The sequence below is a fragment of the Nymphalis io genome, chromosome 27, assembly GCF_905147045.1.
Source record: "Nymphalis io chromosome 27, ilAglIoxx1.1, whole genome shotgun sequence".
NCBI classification, from domain to species: Eukaryota; Metazoa; Arthropoda; class Insecta; order Lepidoptera; family Nymphalidae; genus Nymphalis; species Nymphalis io.
The window spans coordinates 7,569,648-7,593,065 of NC_065914.1; the positions used below are offsets into that span (position 1 = coordinate 7,569,648).

Consider the following 23,418-nt stretch of genomic DNA (forward strand, 5'->3'; position numbering starts at 1 on the left):
TTCTGAACAAGGTGCGGCGCTTTTTCACGCCACAACAACTGTGCCTGCTGTACAAAACACAGGTACGGTCTTGCGAGGAATATTGCTCGCACCTTTGGGATGGCTCCGCTAAGTACCTACTTGAGGCCTTGGACCGGTTGCAGCGACGTGCCGTACGCATTATTGGCGACGTAAAGGTCACAAACACCCTTGAACCTTTACAATTGCGTCGTGAGATAGCAGCACTGAGCGCTTTCTATCGACTGTATCACGGCGAGTGCTCTGAGGAATTATTCTCTCTAATTCCTGCTTCCCCCTTCCTTCTTAAGTCCACGCGAGCTGGTTCTCGATGTCACCGCCTAACTGTGACATCAATTCCATCGCGAACAAAGAAATTTGGCAACTCCTTTCTTTGTCGCACTTCCAAAAAATGGAATTCCTTACCAGCTCACGTGTTCCCCTCCTCTTACAACCCGGGTTCCTTCAAACGAGGCGTGAAGAGGCATCTTGCGGGCCGGCAAGGCGAAGGCGGCTAGTGCAGAACGTTTTTCCCGTCTGTACTGGCCGTCGTCGCGTTTGGACTCTACTACCACTTACCATCAGGTGGAGTAGAGTCATTTGCCCTCCCGGCGATATAAAAAAAAAAAAAAATCTCTAAAAACTTTAAATAAATAAAAAATCTACCTGAATTTAATATTTTTGTAGCACTTTTTGATAATCAATTCGTCTAGTATGAATATGAATTGTCTTGTAAATTATATTAATTTATTGAAGCCTGGATGGTATATGTTTGTGTATTTAAGATGCAATATATAAAAAATATTGTGCTTATTTAAATAGTATATATGTTATTAATAAAACAATATTGAAGTTGGAATGAAGTTTTTTTTTAATCAACTAATTTAAATATTTTATTGTCTGTGTAAAGGAGAAGAACCAGTGTAAGTCAATGCTTTATTCAATTTTATAAAAAAATGTCTTTGTAGAGCAATGTTGCCAACCCTTCGAAAGTAAAAAAGCAACAAATCACTAATTAACTAACACTAGATAACGTTAAATCGGTTAATTTAAAACGATTAACTTTGAAGGTTAGATTTGCTGATCACGAAGGAAAAAAAAGAAGTCAATCGCATATTTTTTTGTTTACTTGTAAATAAGTAATGACTGAAACGAAACGATGCATATGGCAAAGCTGCGATTTTACATAATTTATATCCGAGCTCTGCGTCTTTATCAAATGTTTGCTTATAAAAGATGGCACTAATCAAAAAACAACAAAAATTTGGATTCAAATAGGAATATCAATCTAAGAACGGTAAATCTACATTAAACAGAATTTCTTGGTATCACCATAGATTCTAAGCTTCAATGGGGCCCTCATATTAATAAATTGGCAAAGAGACTCAGCTCTGCAGCTTTCGCAGTAAAAAATTAGAATGTTGACTGATGTAGATACGGCTCGCCTAGTGTATTTTAGTTATTTCCACAGTATAATGTCTTATGGCATTCTACTCTGGGGTAATGCAGCCGACATTATACGATTTTTGTATTGCAGAAGAGGGCTATTCATGCATTTTATAACCTGGGCCCTAAAGATTCACTTAGATGTAAACCATTATTACCAGATTGCACAGGGTTAGTAAGTCTTTTATGGGACAATGTATACGCTTTTACAACAGGATCCCAGAAAACGTTCAAAAATATTCAATTGTGAAATTTATAAGAATCGTCAAGAAACGCTTGTGTGCTGAAGGATATTACACATCCGATGACTTTTTATATGATTGCACATCTTGGGAATGAAACGATCGCCTCCAGGTTATCTCAAATTAAAAAAAAGGTATGTATAATTTGGCTAGTGTTGTTTATGTGCACTTCTTGTAAAGAAATGAGATATAAAAAAAAACCGTTGAGTTCCTTTCGCCGGTTCTTCTCAGGTCTGAGGTGTTTATTTCCGAACCGGTGGTAGATTTATGACAATCAATAAGCGAGTGTAATAATAATAATAATATCCTGGGACATTTTTCACACACGGCCATCTGATCCCAAATTAAGCTTGTACAGAGCTTGTGCTATGGAAACCAGACAACTGATATTCTACATATACTACTTTTCTTTTGTAAATACATACTTATATTTTTTTTTTTATAGAATAGGAAGGTGGACGAGCATATGGGCCACCTGATGGTAAGTGGTCACCAAACGCCCTTAGACATTGGCATTGTAAGAAATGTCAACCATCGCTTATAGCCAATGCGCCACCAACCTTGGGAACTAAGATTTTATGTCCCTTGTGCCCACTGGCTCACTCACCCTTCAAACCGGAACACAACAATATCAAGTATTGCTGTTTTGCGGTAGAATATCTGATGAGTGGGTGGTACCTACCCAGACGGGCTTGCACAAAGCCCTACCACCAGTAAAATATATAATATACTTATATAGATAATTACACCCAGACTCAGGAAAACAGTCATGTTCATGCACACAAATGTCTGTCCTGGGTGGGAATCGAACCCACAACCTTCGGCGTGAAAAGTCAAGTATCTACCAACCACGCCAACCGGCTCGTTAATGTTTCTATATTGAATAAAGATTTTTGACTTTGACTTTTGTTATTGGTTCCATAGTCGTGCCAGGCCTTGAAAAATTTCGTTGTTGTTTCCAGACCTCAATGTGGTGTGGATGGAATTTGGAAATCTGACGCGACGCCCGATGATGCAATTCAGCGGCCGGGATTAATCCAAGTTACCGTCTATTGTAATAGTATATATCATGGTATTCTAGTGTTAATAAAAAGGCAGGTATGTTATTGAAACTCGGATACAATAAAACACATTTTTACTATAAACAAATTGCATTTTAATTATTTTACTGATAAAAAAAAAACTAAAAACTACCAACAGATAGTAAAAAAATTAACTCCACCAGCGTTTAAAAGAAAGACGGTCGTTTAAAAAATAAATGTGATAACAGAGTATCGTATAACTAACAATTTACAATGACAAACTTATCTGTAACGAAAGTAGCCTTAACGACGCCATCTTGAAACGTCACATCGTCTGACATTTGCCTTCAAATACTCGTTAATTAGCAAATTTGTATAAAGTGAAACTTAACCGCCGATTTGAAAATCGGTGGACGATAATTGAGAGAGGATTTTTTAAGACACGTCATGTTTGAGCACATCGTTACGTGAGATACAAGATAGATATGCCGTAGAGAGAAAGAGATGTATATATATAAGCAATTGAAGCACCAACTAATGACATTGTAAATCTTGAATAAACAGAATATATGCAGATATTGTATTTCTTTTAAAATGCTCTCTCTCTCTCTCTCTCTTTCTCCCTCTTTTTCTCACACACTACATCTCTCATATTCTATTTTATTTAAAGCTTTAATTCTAACACGTGTTGTTTACTTACACATTTTATTCATTACCTTTTTCAATTTTCCATTATTTTGTTAACTATAAAACCCGTTATAGTATAACTATTTAACTTATACATTCTAGAAATAATCGCAATTACATTGGTATATTTTTCAACTATTATATTACAAAATCTTTTTTTTTTATAGTATAGAAAGGTGGGCGAGCATATGGGCCACCTGGTGGTAAGTGGTCACCAACACCCTTAGACATTGGTATTGTAAGAAATGTCAATCATCGCTTACATAGCCATTGCGCCACCAACCTTGGGAACTAAGATTTTGTGTCCCTGTCCTATCGTTTTAACAGCAACACTAAATTCGATTCAGATAAGTTTGTTGGCCTCTAACTGTATCGGCAGTCAATTTTATAACATTTAAAATTTTCGCGCGCAAATTCGACTTTGCAAAGATGTCAATGTCATTTTGACATACATTTTGGCGCGCAAAAATCTTTTGACACTAAATTGCAATAATATAATCAAAGATTCGTTTATGACGGGAATTACAAACGAAAAAAAAAAAACAAACGGTATTCGGCATTTCTATATAAAAATATGTATGTAATAATTTCCATGTACATAAACTATTTACTTATGTTTAATATAAATTTATACGTTTCAATTAGTTTTTATTCCCGTCTAAATATATTAGTGAGTGCATTTAACGGAACATATCTGCCATTTGACGTTAGTTATTAATATCGATAAAAGAAAACGACGAGCAATTTATGTCATTATCCCATTGAGGCATATCAATAAAAATTATATAAAAAAATTTAAATGTAGTATGAACTGATCTGCTACACCTTTTCCAGCCAAAGGAGTAAAGAAAAAAAAACTTTGACATTTAATTGACGCGATGTCGTTGGTCGACATCTTGAATCTATGTTATTGGATGTAGTAACACGAAATCAAGTTTATATCGGAACATTGGAAGTAAAATAAAAGTGGGCATGAGAGACAAACGAATTAATTTCGTATAAAACATAACGATACGTTAATCATGAACTATGTTAAGTGCGTAACAGAACTATCGAAAGCGAATCGGATGGAATATGTCAATCTCAGATTCGCTATCGTGCGTTATACAATAGTAGGGACGAGCCTTCATGAATTAAATATACTAAAAACGCAATTGTCATTATTTACTAACGCGTCTGAAATAAAGGTCCGGTCCTTGGTGATAGAAAGTGTTGAATTCGTAATTTAATTCGTTTATTAAACGCCAATACCCAAATGAATTATGTTATTGCATTAAAAATAGTCCTTCAAAATAAGTTTACATATATAAACATATAAAGAAGATGACGTCATTTATTTATAATATTTTTAAATATTGAATTAAACGTTGATCCATGTAAGTAATAAAATCGTAAATTTTAATCTGTTGTATATATTTAATGAAACTAAATTAAAAAAAAATACGGTTAATAATGGTATCGAATATAAAAAACGTGTAAAAGACATACAAACATGAGCTTAACTACTCTATCTGCTTCCAAGCAAGTTTAATCCAGTTCAAACCAGTTACTATTTTTTTTTTAAACTTTCGTCTATTCACGAGTATTAGTTGCCAGTTTTAATGTAAATATATATAACAACTTTTTAATGATTAATTATTTACTTTGTGATGTTATATATTTATGATGAAATAAACGTATATATATTTAAATTTTATATATAGACAATGCAGTATTCCGTTTGAAAATCACCTAACAGTTGCACAGATTATATAATGATATAACCTAAATGAGACAATGCGTTTTATTAATATATAAATTACAAAGTCACATAACATAAAACAAATATTGAGATGTGATTTTGTGTTGAGGGCTGATTTTTTCCTACGAAATACGAATTTTAAATTAACCAATGGGCGATCACAGACTTATTAAAAAAAAAAACGAAAAAGTCAGCCCCATATTTTTTATCCAAGAATTTTTATGGAATACAAACATATTCTCTCCATAGTATAAAATTCAATGGATCAATTTAGTCTAGCAACCCCGTTATCGATTTTAAAAATAAGCAATATTTCTTTTTTTTTTTAAAAAAAAGCTTCATTTCTAGTGTTATATTTCTTAATATTTACAGATGCGTGATTAAAATATAAATTCATATAGTATTATCATGGTCCGTGTTGCCAGGGTTTCTTGCGTCAGAATCAATACTTGACGAATTGGGAAAAATCCCCGACAAATAGACGTATAGACTACACAAAGTTCCATCGAAAACAATACAATATATTCTATTAATAATTTAAAAAAAAAATTAGCGTGTAATTGGGATATTTATTTAACTTTATAACCCAATTAATGTACATTTTCACACAAAAAATATTATTAATTTTCCTACTAAAAAAAAGTCTAATGTCGAAGACTCAAAACCTGGCAACACATTGACGGTGTTACCATCTTAAAATAATAAAAGCTTTTTAGTATAGCCATTCTTTGCTAAACTAATATCAGAATGACGTATCAATAACAGAGCGGAAAATAAGCAATTTTTTTTTAAATATAAACAATTACAACTTTTGAACAAACTCACCAAAATATAAACATTCGGTTTAATTACATTACATTTACAAAATTGCTTAACTTCGACTCCTAAAACATACATACACCTAATATAATTACACATTCAATATACAATCGACAGAAATTACCTATTTAATGTTTAAAAAAAAAAAAATACATTTAATTTTTTTACATTTTTAAGTTTCTCCTGTTATTCAATAATTATGTAAGAATTTCTCATTACTATACCAAAAAAAAAAAAATTAAAAAATGTTGAACGAAAATGTGGTCAACGTCAAAAAAAAAAAAAATTCTTTCCATAATCATGGTCACCCGATATTAAACTTTAAATTCAATTACATAGAGTACAAGTCAGTAAATAACTATTATCTACATTTTTTACAAGAGAGACCATAAGAAAAATATAGCATAATAATTCATTTATACAAATATAGAACTATAATAGAACGTAAGAAGCATTATATTTTTCTCATGGCCTCGATGTGAACGCGGGCCGTCGGACGGATCGATTCGTAGAAATTCGTCATCTTTAGAAAGCTATTTACTTAAAAACTACACGTAATTTTCTATAGAATAAATAAAAATATAAAAAAATTTAATACAAAAGCATTTTATTACCATTCTACTAATCAATAAATTCAACTAATCTTGAAAAAACAATCGACCAATCCGACTAAACCCGTACGTTCGTAACAAAATTTGGGCCAACATCAACACAAATGTTTGACCAATTGCTCGGACACGTCAGTCTTCGTCAAATCAAAGTCGGCAGCCTTACCTCGCTGTAAGATCTCTATTGTCGACCTGGATTCCAGCTGCTTGATGTGGTGCATGACCTTCGCTTCGGGGAGGGGGTGGAAGGATTTCGCTACGATCAGGGTCGTATTCTTTAGCGCTCTCGCTAAAGTCTTGAGGAATTTGTACCACTGTCGCTCGTTGGCGGTCGCTTCGGGCGTGTTCACGAGGACAATGGCTCGCTCCATCAATGCGCAGACGCAGCTTAGAGTTAGCTGAAAGTTACATTAGTAAAGAATATCGAGGTCAAAAAAACAATTCCGCCCTCACTAATATAGTAGATGCGGTAGTGAGTTTGTTTATTTCTTTGTTACGCTTTTACGTATTAACTACACAACCGGTCACCATTAAATTTTGATTGCACATTGTCAGGGGTACAGAAAAAAGACAGGCTACCTTACACCTAAACCCCCCCCCCCAATGTCACTCAACTTATTATTAGCATTAGGAGTAATAAGGGTTCAACTTGACAATATATTATAACAAAAGTTAAATTGACATGTAGACTTACAGAAGTAGTCAACACATGAGGGGTTCTCGCTGGATCCAAGGCCTCGGAGAGGAAGCTGCAGGATTCTATAACCGCAGACCATCCTGACGTACTCTGAATGTAACTGTAAAAGGTTTTTAATTATAATACTTTTTTTTTTCTACAAAGTAAGCAGACTGGCATAAGCAGTGGCACCGCTGCGGTCACCGCTGCTCATCCCATCCCTTAGAATGTCAATGCGCCACTGACCCGTGCCCATCAAACCGAAACAATACTATTTATTAGGTACCTAACTGAACGGGCTTAAAAATTAGTGTGCATATGAACGAAATATCACTTTTATTCTTTTATACTTCTTAAAAGGCATCTGCCGCGTCACGAGACGTCAGGCCGTCAAGGGATGTCTCACTAGCATCATGTCGCATCGCCGTGCGATATGATAGGTACGAGGTGGCTCTTCAAAAGAGCCGCAAGTAGCCTGGAGCGAACGGGTATAGTGGTAGGGCGCACCGGCGGTAGTGGTAGGCGAGCGCGGCCAGCCCGCCGTCGTCGCGGCGCGCGGCGTGCGGCAGCGCCCGCAGCACGCGCGCCCACAGCTGGCGCAGCCGCGCGTGCGGCACCGGCGCGCGCCGCAGGAAGCGCACCACCAGCGACTGCGGACAAATATTTCCAGCTGTTTAGTAGTCGATTATCATTAGTCTTAAACGACTCTATATAAATATTGATAAATAAATCTGTTTCTCTGTTTGTATTGTATGCGCACGCGCATCGTTGACCCGATTGAGCTGAAACTTAGTAGTTGCTATTGAAACTACTGAGTGAAGTTTTCTAGGATAGTACTATCGATGTCCAAATAAGTATACACAGTGCGACCTCGATATAACAAATCGGAAGGGAACGATTAAATATTCGTTATATCGAGTAATTCGTTGAGCTGAGGTTTGTTATGTTGAGGTTAGGTCGGTCTAAAATTCGTTATAAAGAGGTAAAAAAAAATATGTTTTTTTCGCCTCAACATTCCATAATTATTAGATTAAGAGTCATACATTGGTGGGAACTTTAATAAAAAAAAGGGAAAAATAAAGGTTTTGGGTTGACAGAATTCGTTAATTAGAGGTATATATACTTTTTCTTGGTAGTTGAAAATTCGTTATAAAGAGGTTGTTCGCAAAAAATGTTCGTAATGTAAAGGGATATTTTACATTGACTCTTATGAACAATTCAAGGGGATTACGAAGAATTTGTTAAATCGAGGAAGTCGTTATATTGAGGTACGTCGTATTAAGGTTGCATTGTAGTAACCATAATCATATGAAAAAATTATCAACAAAAAATTTAAATAAGCGATGTAATGCCAGGCATTAGCCAACTGATCCCATTCAAATAACACCTCGGCCTAGATCCCAGCCTAAGACTCACCCTGCCTTTCCTGACAGTCAACATCTGCGGCAATCGGTCACTGTGCAAAAGTCCCGAGAACATCTTGTTCAGAAGTTCATCCTTGTCTTCGTCTAGGAGATTCTTGATCGGTGCTGGTTTCTGACATAACGCCAAATTAACTACCTATAAAAATACATTATTATATGTTATACATTACACTAGTGGTCACTCAATGGTCGAAATTGAACCGTAAGCATTATTGAAACTTTGAGGAAAACATCATATTATTCAAACATTGTTCACAAGTCCCAAATTAAGGGAATCCCCAAACATTATTGTTCATTCCATTTTTAAAAAATGAAGATTGTATATTGGTAACACTTACCTGTCTCTTGTCTATACATTCATTTTTGGGGCTCTCTTGTTTGGGTCTCCTCTGAACAGATTCTATATTCTTCAGGAATAGATTAGAATCTTCTTCCTGTTCAATCTCCGCTTCCTTCTGAGCCAGTTCTAACTGCTTCTGTTTTTCTTCTCTTTCCTGTAATAAATAAAATTGAATTACATGTATTTGTCATTGTATTATATATAACTTATGTAAAAAACAAAGATAAACGACTTTGACCTTCGATTGACATCCTTGGACGAGATCTAAATACATAATAATCTGTGCTATTTATCGTGGAATCGTGAAAAAAATTGCATTTTGAATGTCGGCGAAGTTGCTATATATGTATAGCCAACTCGCTATTGTCTGTTGAAAATGCATTACCAAAGTCAGTTAGGATGACATTAGTGAGACACTGTATGACTTAAGTGAGCTAGTGTAACTTCATACACGAGGGACATAACATCGTAGTTGGTGCCCAAGGTTGATGGCGCGTTGGTGATGTAAGGAATGCTTAATATTCCTTACAGCGCCAATTCCTATGGGTGGTGACAACTTACTCTAAGGAGGCTCGTTTGCCAAGTTACCTACCTATTTTATAAACAAAACATTATGTTGAAATACTATAACTTACTTTCAATATAAGCGCATTCGAAATAGCCAGTGGGTCGTTCAGCTCTTCAAGTCTTAGCAGTATGAGATATAACGCTTCTATATCCAGTAAGAGTTGCTTCGTTCTACGGACTTCGCGTGGCACCTGCAACAATATTAACTGTGAGTCACAAACGGTCAGACGTTTTGTCTTTGTAAATTTTTTCACAAAAATGTTATATCCTATTAAATTATTTTAATTTACATAATAACCTATAATAATTATTATAAAATATTCCTGTGTGTAATAACTAAAAAGTATGCAGTACCCACCCAAATGGGCCTGGCCCAAGGCTTTAACAGTATTTAGAAAAAATTCTACCAAATGTAAATATTTCCATCAAGCAACAAACCTGAGGTTTTAAATAAACTCTAAACATCCGCTTTAGTAGAGGAGACTTTTTGCCCAGCATTGGGTTACCAGCCATAACTTATTTGAGTAAGAATCAAGTATCAAATACATACCTCAGCGGGATTTGTGGTGCTGGCTACACTCGGAGCCCGGGATTGTCTCCCGGAAGCCGGTTCCGCGACCACTTCCACGTCGATTATCTTCCTAGGCGCCGTCACGCTACCACACTGTAATATAAAATCGATGCAATTAAAACAAAATCTTGAAATTTATTTTTCGATATCACTATATATATATATGTATACGTCCTATGTACTTTATATACTTATTACTTATATGCACATACCTAATATATTGCATACAACCTTTTTTTTATATTTTTAGAGAAAGTAGAAATTTTAAGGCTTAACCAGACAAATCGATGAATAGTCGATGATAAAATGAATCAGAACTACGTACTTCTATCAATGGTTTAGTAATTAAAAAGTAATTCAAAGTACAAATATTTTATGTTTGCCGTTCCGAAATCACAATAATGGAGTTGAATTGAGCGATGACGCAATAAGGTATAGTGTTAAACTTGCAGGTAAGATACGAAAACAACCGGAATTCAAAAGACCTAAAAGCAATAACATAATGCCGTTTTAGTCAAACATTAATTATTTTCAAACATTATTCCTGTAACTATTTTAATATGTAATACATTCCGTATTCACGATTTTTTAATGTCATTTTTCTATGAAACAATTTTTTTCTAACTCCCAATCATTGAGTTCAATTTTTAAGTGGAGCGGGGTGGTAGGTAGACGTGGTGGGCTACCTGCAGCTTCCCGAGCGAGTTCTCGAACTGCGTGGGCACGTATGCGCGCGGAGCGTCGTCGCTCGTGGAGTTGTGTCGGTGCGAGTTGTGGCGCTCGCGCGGGCGGTGCGTCTCGCTCTCCTGCTTCACCGCTGTGGACACGTTGTACGTATAGTTAGGAGATTCCGAGATACCTAACATTATAATAATTATTATTATTATTAGCTCGCAATTACTTGCTGGACAGAAATATAAAGTAATTAATGCATTATTAGCTCGACTTGTGTTTTGTTGAATGTTTTCAAATGTGTTTTGGATTCTTAGGAATAATTGAGTGAATTATTTACACCAATTTGTATGTTTTGGTGTTCTATTTTTAAAAAGACCAATTCGAGGTTTTTTTTAATTATATATTATATTATAAAATATATATTATATAATCCTCAAAAATTGTAAATTTTAAATAATTAATTTTAAAAAATTAATTGGAATAAGCTCCAAACCTTCTACTCAAAAGGGAGAGGAGGCCTTAGCCCAGCAGTGGGACATTAGTGTACTGTAAACAATTAAACTCTACTCTAGGGACCTGCGACTAAACAAACTTCAAAATATTATTAAAAATAATCCTTTAAGTAAATATTACTATGTATATTTAATATGATTTTAAATAGAAAAACAACCTTACCTCCACTATAGAATGGATGATTCTGCTGATTGGCCTTGTGAGCTTCCTTTATACCTTCCTTTTCTTTGTTAGCTTGCCTCTCTAGAAATACCTGGAAAAATAACATATTAATATAGATGAATTACTTTCGACTGCCTTTTTTATAGTATAAGTAGGCGGACGAGCATATTAGCCACCTGATGGTAAGTGGTCACCAATGAAAATAGACAAAGGCATTGTAAGAAATGTTTACCATCGCTTACATAGCCAATGCGCCACCAACCTTGGGAACTAAGATTTTATGTCCCTTGTGCCTGTAATTACACCGGCTCACTCACCCTTCAAACCGGAACACAACAATACCAAGTACTGCTGTTTTGCGGTAGAATATCTGATGAGTGAGTGGTACTTACACAGACGAGCTTTCACAAAGCCCTACCACCAGTAAAAACTACCGCCTGTTGTACCTAATGGCTATCTTATATAAAGCGGATCTTGATATTATTGGTATTTCCTGTCATTTAATTCTTTCTTACAACCAGAAATGTTAAGGCGGATGTGTCGACTATTCCATAGCTCAAACAACAAGCAAACCTAACTTACTATAATATGTCTTGCAAAATTAACTAAACACAAATGGCTGTCATGACCAAATAACTAAAGATACAGCATTACAATGACAACACCCTTATCACTATAATGACCACCGACCCAACAAATTATTATTTACATACAGTAACAGCCTGTTAATGTCCCACTGCTGGGCTAAGGCCTCCTCTCCCTTTTTGAGGAGTAGGTTTGGAGCTTATTCCACGACGCTGCTCCAATATGGGTTGGTAGAATACATATGTGGCATAGTTTCAATAAAATTAGACACATGCAGGTTTCCTCACGATGTTTTCCTTCCCCGTCAAGCACGAGATGAATTATAAACACAAATTAAGCACATGAAAATTCAGTGGTGCTTGCCCGAGTTTGAACCCACGATCATGGGTTAAGATTCACGCGTTTTAACCACTAGGCCAACTTGACTTTATTTACATACGTACGTATAATTATTTTGTTTACAAAAAAACACATTTCAAAGTTTTTCGTGACACTAGGGTAGGTACCACTTCTACAGATATTCTCTACCAACAATATATAAATATTTAGTGTTGTTGTATTTCAGTTTGAAGGGTGAAGTGAGCCTTCACTTCTCACATCACCAATGTCTATGGGCAGTGGTGACCATTTACCATCAGGTGACATATATAACAGTCCACGTTACTATTACATAAAAAAAGTAACAAAAACTTACCGTATAATAAAAATCGTGTATATAGGGGGTTCCTGTGTTCAATTGCAGCATTTGTATATTTATGAGCCATTGTTTCTCCCTTTGCGTCATGAGACCGGCATACTCATCCGTGTCACTAGCACTATCATCGCTATTTGAATGTCTGAAAGAGACAAGTATATATGTTATGTATAATAATAATAATGTTCTCCAGACCGATTTCGGACACGGCCAATCTCAAGAGAGATTAGCCAACTACGCAGGAGATATTATAGTGCGCAAGTGTGTGCGCAAACACAGGCGCACTCTCTATTCCCTAACTCTCATAATCCGATGGGACGGCAGTCCGATACGACCGGAAAGAGTTCAGGTGCAGGACTAACGGCTTTACGTGCTTTCCGAGGCACGGGAGTGAACACACTTCCAACTTCCAGACTCCGGGCTGCTACTGAGAATTTTGAGAAGAGAGACCTGGGAATTGAACCCAGGACCTCCGCGTCTGGACCCTTACATCAAGCCACTAGACCAACGAGGCTTTTGTCAACGAGGCAACGAGGTGATTTCTACATATCTTTGTATCTATAATTATTACATAATTATAGATTTTTTATCGCATTTCCTCCTCCCCCTTAAAGTTGAATTTTTTTTCAAATTTCAGCTTTCTCAACAAGTAGTTTTGGCTGTACGTTGATAGTCAGTCTTGACAAACAATTTTATAAGCAAAGATCAATTTCATACATTACTAACTAGCCCATACTAACTTCGTATGGTTGAAAAAAAAATTTTGAAAATAAAGAAATTTATCATCAAAACCAGTACAGCCGATAAGGACCTCTTCAACAGTGACATACACACTTATTAAAGATATATATATATATATGTACATATATAAAAATTTGCTCCGTAACCGTAACAGCCTGTGAATGTCCCACTGCTGGGCTAAAGGCCTCCTCTCCATTTTGAGGTGAAGGTTTGGAGCTTATTCCACCACGCTGCTCCAATGCGGGTTGGTGGAATACACATGTGGCAGAACTTCAAAAAAAATTTGCTCACCTATTAGCATTATTAAAAGTGCCATTCTGTCGATTGAACATCATATTATGGTTGTTCATGACTTGATTGTTGAACAGGTTCCGGTTATTCAACATTGGGTGATGGCTCGCATTATGATAACTATTGTTGAATTGAAGCATCGGATGTGTATTCTGTATTATTTGAACCATATTTTGTGACGTCAAGTTTTTGGAGTTGTTATACACACGAGTTTTCAACTTCGGTTGATTTTGAACCATATTCGGGACATTTTGAACCGACTTCTGAATTTTGTTCTGCGGTGATTGTGATATTTGAGTGGATTTGATCGTTTGGTTCAATTGTTGGGGTTTATTCATCTGGTTCATGATCATATTGGATTGTGATATTGGCTGGTCGTTTTTTGGAATTGATGGTCCCTGTAAGAAGTTATTATTATGGATTTAGAAAATATGTATAAAATTTTTGTAATAACTCGATATGACCATGTTGTACCACAAACAGAACTTAAAAATAACTATAATATGTCATGCAAAATAGACTAGATGAAATCAAGTCAAGATTCCATTACATCTTACATATAAATAAACCTTTCACATTCCACAACCCTACTAAAAAACCGTAGTCGATGGTAGCTTGAATCGCTTGCTTAAAAGAATTATGTAAATATTTTTTAGTTCAGTAAAAATATTATTCATAATCATAAATAAAAGTAATAACATATTTGTATGTAACAGTACAGTAACAGGCTGTTAATGTCCCACTGCTGGGCTAAGGCCTCCTCTCCCTTTTGAGGAGAAGGTTTGGAGCTTATTCCTCCACACTGCTCCAATGCGGATTGGTAGAATACACATGTGGCAGAATTTTAATGAAATTAGACACATGCAGGTTTCCTCACGATGTTTTTCCTTCACAGTCAAGCACAAGATGAATTATAAACACAAATTAAGCACATGAAAATTCAGCGGTGCTTGCCCGGGTTTGAACCCACGATCATAGGTTAAGATTCACGCGTTCTAACCACTTGGCTATCTCGGCTTTTTTGTATGTAGTCTATCGTAAATATTTTTAAAGTTAATTATAAAGGAGAGAATATATAACATTTTATTTGAGTAAGTCGTACTTACACGAAATGTCGGATTGAATTGATTCATACTGGGGCTAAAATTTTGCCTAGGCATGCCTATACCAGGGGGCGGCGCCATCATCCTGGGTTGCCCCATCATATGCGGAAATTGATTCATATTAAATTGATTACCGTTTGGCATCATCTGATTTTGTCCCATTTGATTCATATTTTGCCCCATTTGGTTGTTTTGTCCCATTTTATTCATATTTTGGCCCATTTGATTCATATTTTGACCCATTTGATTCATATTTTGCCCCATCTGATTCATATTAGGGGGCATCTGGTTCACATTTTGCACCATTTGGTTCATATTTTGACCTATCTGGTTCATACCTGGTGCCATCTGATTGGGCATCATTTGATTGTTTTGGTGATGGACATTCATGTTTTGCATCTGATTCATCATACCTTGTCCCATTTGATTATTTTGAAACTGATTTATTTGATTTGAATTTTGCATGAATTGGTTGACACTGTGTCCCATTTGGTTCATATTTTGTCCAAGAGGATTCATGCTTTGACCAAGCTGGTTAACATTGTGCCCTATTTGATTCATATTTTGTCCCATTTGGTTAACGTTTTGTCCCATTTGGTTAACATTTTGTCCCATTTGGTTAACATTTTGTCCCATTTGATTCATGTTTGGAGTCATGTGATTCATCATTTGATTTTGATTAATTTGAGAATTATGCCCGATTATCTTATTCAATGGTTGGTTCATTTGGTTCATATTATGAGCCATTGATTGCTGTGGGGCAAATGGTAGAGGTACAGGTGCTTGAAGTCCTGGCGGCCTTTGAAGGATGACCGGTGGAAATCTTGGCTACAAAGAGAATAAATCAGAATAAATACTTAACACAATGGTTTTTATTGCTGTTATTAAAAATATACCGAAACGTTAAAATACCTATTCGACACAGAGAAATATTTGTACAAAGCGAGAACTTTACCTTAAAAAATTGCAACGATAAAATGACATCACAATTTATCGCGTGATCAACAGTGGGTGTTTATTTAATAGAATAGGAAGGCGGACGAGCATATGGGCCACCTGATAGTGAGTGGTCACCAACGCCCGTAGACATTGGCATTGTAAGAAATGTTAACCATCGCTTACATCGCCAATGCGCCACCAACCTTGGGAACTAAGATGTTATGACCCTTGTGCCTGTAATTACACTGGCTGACTTACCCTTCACACCGGAACACAACAATACCAAGTACTGCTGTTTTGCGGTAGAATATCTAATGAGCGGGTGGTACCTACCCAGACGGGCTTGCACAAAGCTCTACCACCAATATAGTTATATATTTAATAATTTAGACGAAAGCTCATTTCAAAATCGCTTCTCTAGCATCTGGTCTTATCATAAAAATCTCAAACAAACCTGGAAATAGTTCTGTGAGTAGTTTTGCGGCGCTTGATTTTGGCGCAGCTGTCGCTCCAACTCCTCGACCGTGCACACATTTTTAAGAGCAGGCCCCGGCTGTGGATTTTTTTATTATAAGCAATTTATATCTTATGTATTGTATAGTCTTGAGTTTTACCGTCCAGAAATTCTGAGTAAGAACCAGGAGTTGAGATATTTGTAAAAAAAACTAAGAGAAATAACTGTCTAAGCGCAGGACAAACAGCTTTACCAGCTTTCCGAGGCACATAAACTACCTTTCAAACTTCTGGCTGCTACTGAGAATTTCTTGAAAAAAAACTTAATAACTCCCAAATCGACGTTTGAACAAAGGTCTCCGGTATTTATTATGCAATAAAAGAACTAATAAAAACAATATTTTGTATTGACATCAATTAAAAATAAATAGTGGCCAGGAATGCTTCTTTCTGGACACCATAAGTAAACCACTGTAGCCACCTGCTGGACAAACGAGGCAAACAAAGGTACATACCGTTGGCGCAGGGAAAGAAAGGTCATGTCGCCACACACTGGAGCCGAGGCTTCGAGTCTGAGGCGCATCCGTTTCATCCAACACTAGCTGAGACAAGGACGCTTCTGTAATAAAAACACAATATATATTATATACAATATATACCATACACAATAGCATCTTTATTTTTTTATTTTTTTTATAGAATAGGAAGGTGGACGAACATATGGACCACCTGATGGTAAGTGGTCACCAACGCCCATAGACATTGGTATTATAAGAAATGTTAACCATCGCTTACATCACCAAAGAGCCACCAACCTTGGGAACTAAGATGTTTTGTCCCTTGTGCCTGTAATTACACTGGTTCACTCACCCTTCAAACTGGAACACAACAATACCAAGTACTGCTGTTTTGCGTTAGAATATCTGATAAGTGGGTGGTACCTACCCAGACGAGCTTGCACAAAGCTCTACCACCAGAGAAATTATTATATATTATTATTTATTGAATACCTATTGCACAACATAAAAATAACATAAGAGTAATAGGAAAGAATCACACAAAAATGGTCTTATCGCTTATAGTGATCTCTCACAGACAACCTTTGGTGAAAGAAGTTTTGTAAGAGAACAGATAAGTGCATATGAATATAAAATGGAGATACTAAATATTTTATGAGAATAATTAGAGTATAACAATAAACTACACATGTAGATATCCCAATAAAACACATATAATACATATATATGGTATATAATTATAGAGTATTAATTATATAATTGGTATATAATTATAGAGTATTAAGCCGAGATGGCCCAGTGGTAAGAACATGTGAATCTTAACCGATGATCGTGGGTTCAAACCCGGGCAAGCACCACTGAATTTTCATGTGCTTAATTTGTCATTATAATTCATCTCGTGCTTTACGGTGAAGGAAAACATCGTGAGGAAACCTGCATGTGTCAAATTTCATTGAAATTCTGCCACATGTGTATTCCACCAACCCGCATTGGAGCAGCGAGGTGGAATAAGCTCCAAACCTTCTCCTCAAAAAGAGGAGAGGAGGCCTTTAGCCCAGCAGTGGGACATTCACAGGCTGTTACATCATACATCAATTATATATATATGTATGTTTTTATGTATGTATCTATGAAATAGTATGTAGTTTATTATTATCTATATATATATAGATATATATATATATCTATGTATATATATATATATATATCTATATATATATATGTATATATATATATATGTATATATATATCTATGTATATATATATATATATATATATATGTATGTACCTTATTTAGATATTGACAAATAATAGCTCTTCAAGCAACATTTAAAAATGATATATGAATATCTGTGGATAGTCCATTCCATAGCTTTATATTTCCATAGTTTTTGCAATTAAAGAGTTACCGTAGATTTGTGTCTGGCTACAGGGAGTAACAAGCTTATTATCCTCCGAAGAACACAGGTTGTGTGTGATGTCACATCCAAGACATATAAAGCATTCTTTAAGGTAAGATGGTGTGTAATCGATATAAAGAACAGCGTAGAGAAGAGATAGGCGTGCAGATTTCTTAGAAGTCTGATTGGCAGCCACTTTAACTGAGACCGATACTGAGAAACATGATCAAACTTTCTCAAATCTTATGGCTGTATGTTGAAGCCGTTCTTCTAATTTATTTAGGTCTTCAGTTAAATCCATGTAGCAGACATCAGCATAATCCAATATTTGCAAGAGGAAAGAATTAGCTAAGCTGATCTTAGCCTTGATAGCCAATAGACTTGCATATGTAATATTCTTATATAATATCTATATAATAACATAAAATAAATTTACAACTTCATTATAGAGTAACAGCCTGTTAATGTCCCACTGCTGGGCTAAGGCCTCCTCTCCCTTTTGAGAAGAGGTTTCGCGCTTATTCCACCACGCTGCTCCAATGCAGGTTGGTAGAATACACATGTGAAACAATTTCAATGAAATTAGACACATGCAAATTTACTCACGATGTTTTCCTTCACCGTCAAGCATTAGATGAATTATAAACACAAATTAAGCACATGAACATTCAGTGGTGCTTGCCCGGGTTTGAACCCACGATCATCGGTTAAAAGTCACGCGTTCTAACCACTACGACATCTCGGGTTTTATATGCACTTACCTATTATTATATATGTATAAAAAAATCTTACCCAGTCGAGAATCCGCCTCATCGAGAGCTGCATTCCGGCGACTACTCTCAAGTTGCTCCGCCAAATGCTCATGTTCAACTTCCCAATCAAATTCTTCCGCTGTGACAATCATTAATATTTACAATTAAAACAAATGTCTAGTCTTTTAAACGAACATAAATCAACGTAACATAAAGTTCACTTTCAAACCTTAGAAAATCTTTTCTACCATGAAGCATTGATATGAAAAGTTTGTTCAAAAATTGCGTAAAATATACTCGAGTCCTTGATGGGGTTTCAAAACTTTTTAAACTTACGAAACATTTCATTCATTGTACTCGGTAGTAGGACTTCTGCAAGCCTGAGCAAACATTTAAAGATCGGAATTAAATAACAATGGTTTGAGAAAATGTTGTTAGCACCGTTATAAATGTAGATTTCGGCAAAGCATTTGATAGTCGTATTCCAAATTTGATTAAAAACATAAAATAAACTAAATTACTATATATATAATATACTATATTTAAATAGTATATTTAATTAGTTATATATATATAAGTACTGTAGCCATAATTACTTATGGTGCTCCAGCATTCTTTACCCTGATTATTTTATTTAATGTAAATACATTTTTTTTTTATTGTTAGTTCTTTTACTTTGTGATAAATCCATAATGTTTAAAAATAACAAGAACACAATGCTCTTGTGTATAATTCATTGGACAGATTTTTTGTTAAATATATACCTTATAGTTCTGATCAATCAAAATGGAAATCTTAAAGCAACTGTAACATATTCAAACATCTCTACCCACAGTAACAGTAATACAGTAACAGCCTGTTAATGTCCCACTGCTGGGCTAAGGCCCCCTCTCACTTTTGAGGAGAAGGATTAGAGCTTATTCTACCACGCTGCTCCAATGCGGGTTGGTGGAATACACATGTGGCAGAATTTCAATGAAATTTGACACATGCAGGTTTCCTCACGATGTTTTCCTTCACCGTTTAGCACGAGATGAATTATAAACACAAATTAAGCGCATGAAAATTCAGTGGTGCTTGCCCGGGTTTGAACCCACGATCATCGGTTAAGATTCACGCGTTCTAACCACTGGGCCATCATGGCTTTTTAACCACTAGGACATCTCTATCCGGCCATGTCCAATTACCCTCCCAGTGGGCTGAGAAAATAGAGCAGGCCTGGGTTTTTGATGCTGCATAGTTGGCTAAACTCCATAGAGATTGACCAATATAGTTCAGGAGGATATGATTATTATTATTTTTTATTTAATTTTTGTAGCATAAATCATTGTTAAGGATATACAATGATTTATTTATGATTTTGATAATATTTAGCATACAAAGATAATATTTAAATTGAGTGAACAGGAATCATATTTAAATGACAATGCCGGTATCTCAATAGCACTTTGCCCCATCCAATAATAGCTGTTTGCACAAAGGCCATTATATTATTGTCAATACATTACTGATAAAAACATTTTTCTTAAATAAATAATTATTCTGTTTAACCTTTAAAAAAGCCATTACATTCTCATTAACAGTTATAAAATATCCAAATAAAAATCATTATCATATGATCAGAGCTATAATACTGTTAAAAAATAAGCATATGATTATGTGTTTTATAATACTGTTAAAAAATAAGCATATGATTATGTGTTTATTATTGGTATGTATATTATATACTTTAATATTGCCTCGTTGGTCTAGTGGCTTGATGTAAGGTAATCAATTCCCAGGTCGGGCCAATAAAACGTTATTGGGTTTTTCTGTCAGAAAAATTCTAAGTAGCAGCCCGGAGTCTGGAAGTTGGAAGTGTGTACACTCCCGTGCCTCGGAAAGCACGTAAAGCCGTTGGTCCTGCGCCTGAAGTCTTTCCGGTCGTGTCGGATTGCCGTCCCATCGGATTATGAGAGTTAGGGAATAGAGAGTGCACCTGTGTTTGCGCACACACTTGTGCACTATAATATCTCCTGCATAGTTGGCTAATCTCTCTTGAGATTGGCCGCCGTGGCCGAAATCGGTCTGGAGGACATTATTATTATTATATACTTTAATCAGCTACAATCTTGATGATTATTGTGACAAAAAAAAAAGTTGTAGAATAATCTATTATTTTTAAAATTTCTATATTTAGATTTCATTATCTTTCCTATAATCATTGGAATGGAATGGAAACATCAACCTTGGAATGCGAAACGCAGAGAGAAATTAGAGGATGCAAATTACTTCAACTCAATGAATCAGTCACTTAACCATAATTAAATTAATTTCTAGTTTATTTCCGATCTTTAATGAAGAGCTTGGAGCTTTTTTATACAAGTTAAAACAACATTTATAGGATGTTGTAAGTTATAAACAACTATGTAACAACAATAAAGCACTTACAGTCTTGACCAAAGGTCTCGTTGTTGAGAGCGTCATACTCTTCCTCTGATGGCTCTCCGCCACCTTCGTCATCATTTAAGTTCTGGAACAAAAAAAAATCTATTACTTCCCGTCACATTTGAGTGTGACTCCATCAACATTTATTCCGATCCAAATGCAACATCTAAATAATTAAAGACTAAAATAACCTATATTCACTTTCAAAATTTAATATTTTATTTTTTTCACCAAGATATAAGTCTACTTTGGGTACTAAGATTTTATGTCCCTTGTGCTTAAAGTTACACCGGTGCAGGCACTCTTCCAACCAGAACACAAAAATACAAAGTATTGCTGTTTGGCAGTAGAGTATTTAAGTAGGTGGTACCTACCCACACGGACTTACAATATGCATCAAATAAAGTATTTATGATTGTATCATCACCAGTACCATCAGTATATACAAAAGCTTTCAGCTCTTAAGTGGAACTGGTCTAAAACTCAATTAAATTCCATTAACTCATGCTTACTAAGCTAAATCCGAATTGGTCAAGAGGTTAAAATGTGTGAATCCTAGGTAAGGCTACACTGAGTTATGTGCTTAGTACATATCATCTTATTGAGGAAATCCATAAGATGAAATCTGTGATGAAACTTCCTTTATGTTTTATCATTTCAGCCCCACATACTAACAGTTAAAGTTGTATAAAAGCTTCTATGTTGTCAATGCATTTATGACCTGATTTCTTTCTTTCTGTCATCGATAATTTGTCATTCAAAAACGGACAGTGTTGTTTAAGTAATCTCCCTAAATAAGATTTATAGGTACCATAAAACATTAAAATATATATCATGAAGAAAAAAGTGAAAGTAAATACAAATACAGGTCATATAAATAAAGAAAGGAATGTTCTTTCTAACAGTTTTCATTTATCTTTCGTTTTGTGCCAATTATTTAGGCAAAATCAAAATCAATTAATTTGTCGACACACTTATTTACTAATACTTATGCAAATACAATATGAACAAAATATTTACTTTATTGTTTTAAAAAGTGAGGTTAATTTTAAGTCACAATTGTCACAATTTATTATCTTGAAATCACATTTTATGACATTTAAACATTATAGATGAACAGTAATTGATTAGTTATTTTTATAACAATAGCAATCTACTTAAAACCTTTGTTTTGATTACATTTGTAGAACTTTTTTTTTTTAGTATTGTTAAAAATTAATCATGTCATTCATCAACATTTTCAGAACAATTTAAAGTTATTTCAATTTAAACTTTTTTACAAAGAACAATTTGATATTTTTTATCTTGAATACATTTTTAAATCTACAGCTGGAAGGTTAGTTGCAAATATTATTAACATTTCTTAATGTTACTGATGCAATGATATATGGCCAATAAAAATGCATATTGATTGACAATATCAGTAAGAAATTATTCAGAAACAAATTACATGGAAGACGATGATATCACAACAACAATGAGTAATTTAGTGGAAAACGACAGATTTAGTAACACGAATCTCTATACACTATTGACAACATTGTATACGCAAAACCTAAAATACTGGAAGCGAAAGAGTTGAAGTTTACTTTAAATTCCACTTTATAAGAAACTGTAAATGTAAAATAACAAATCATTATGTAGCTTTAGGTTTAATACATGTTTATTTAAGTATTTTGTTGAGTTAAACATGAGAAAACTAGCAAAAATGACTACAATGATGAATTGTATTGGCACGCTGGCGCTCTACTTTCAGAAGCGAATACTCTCAATAAATACCGTTTAGCTTGTCGTAATGTATAGAAACTTTTTGTTACTTACCGATACCGAAGTATCGAACCCGAAAAAAGAATCTGCCATTGGATTTTTTCATATATCATGGGCAGAAATGACATGACTTGTCACGCTACTGTGTCGCAACGGCGCTGGCGCCATGTCGGTTGGTTGTTCGGTTACACGCATTAGATTTTTTAAGGTTAAAACAATCATCTAATAAGAATTACGCTAAAATTTTATTACTTTATT

The 23,418-nt window shown here is 35.0% G+C and overlaps 1 protein-coding gene across 3 annotated transcripts in view; it reads right to left on the reverse strand.

Moving 5' to 3' along the window:
- Positions 1–23,325, reverse strand: part of LOC126778799 (interaptin) — a 301,055-nt gene extending 277,730 nt beyond the window's left edge. For 2 of the 3 annotated variants that reach the window (XR_007670232.1, XR_007670233.1), the window contains exons 1-17: positions 23,215–23,325; positions 21,397–21,478; positions 19,007–19,105; positions 16,812–16,915; positions 16,298–16,396; positions 14,908–15,732; positions 13,802–14,199; positions 12,770–12,911; positions 11,491–11,581; positions 10,827–10,957; positions 10,120–10,233; positions 9,638–9,760; positions 9,001–9,156; positions 8,655–8,798; positions 7,746–7,888; positions 7,257–7,359; positions 3,678–6,960 (exon numbers count right to left, since the gene is read on the reverse strand). Coding sequence is in view for 1 of the 3 variants with exons in the window: in XM_050502475.1 (XP_050358432.1) it covers positions 6,661–6,960; positions 7,257–7,359; positions 7,746–7,888; positions 8,655–8,798; positions 9,001–9,156; positions 9,638–9,760; positions 10,120–10,233; positions 10,827–10,957; positions 11,491–11,581; positions 12,770–12,911; positions 13,802–14,199; positions 14,908–15,732; positions 16,298–16,396; positions 16,812–16,915; positions 19,007–19,105; positions 21,397–21,478; positions 23,215–23,253 (3,093 nt within the window). In the remaining 2 variants the exon portion in view is untranslated. Of the gene's footprint in view, positions 1–2,824; positions 6,961–7,256; positions 7,360–7,745; positions 7,889–8,654; positions 8,799–9,000; positions 9,157–9,637; positions 9,761–10,119; positions 10,234–10,826; positions 10,958–11,490; positions 11,582–12,769; positions 12,912–13,801; positions 14,200–14,907; positions 15,733–16,297; positions 16,397–16,811; positions 16,916–19,006; positions 19,106–21,396; positions 21,479–23,214 lie in introns of those variants that run through there. The other variant, XM_050502475.1, reaches the window with a different exon arrangement.
- Between the last annotated feature and the right edge of the window lie 93 nt (positions 23,326–23,418).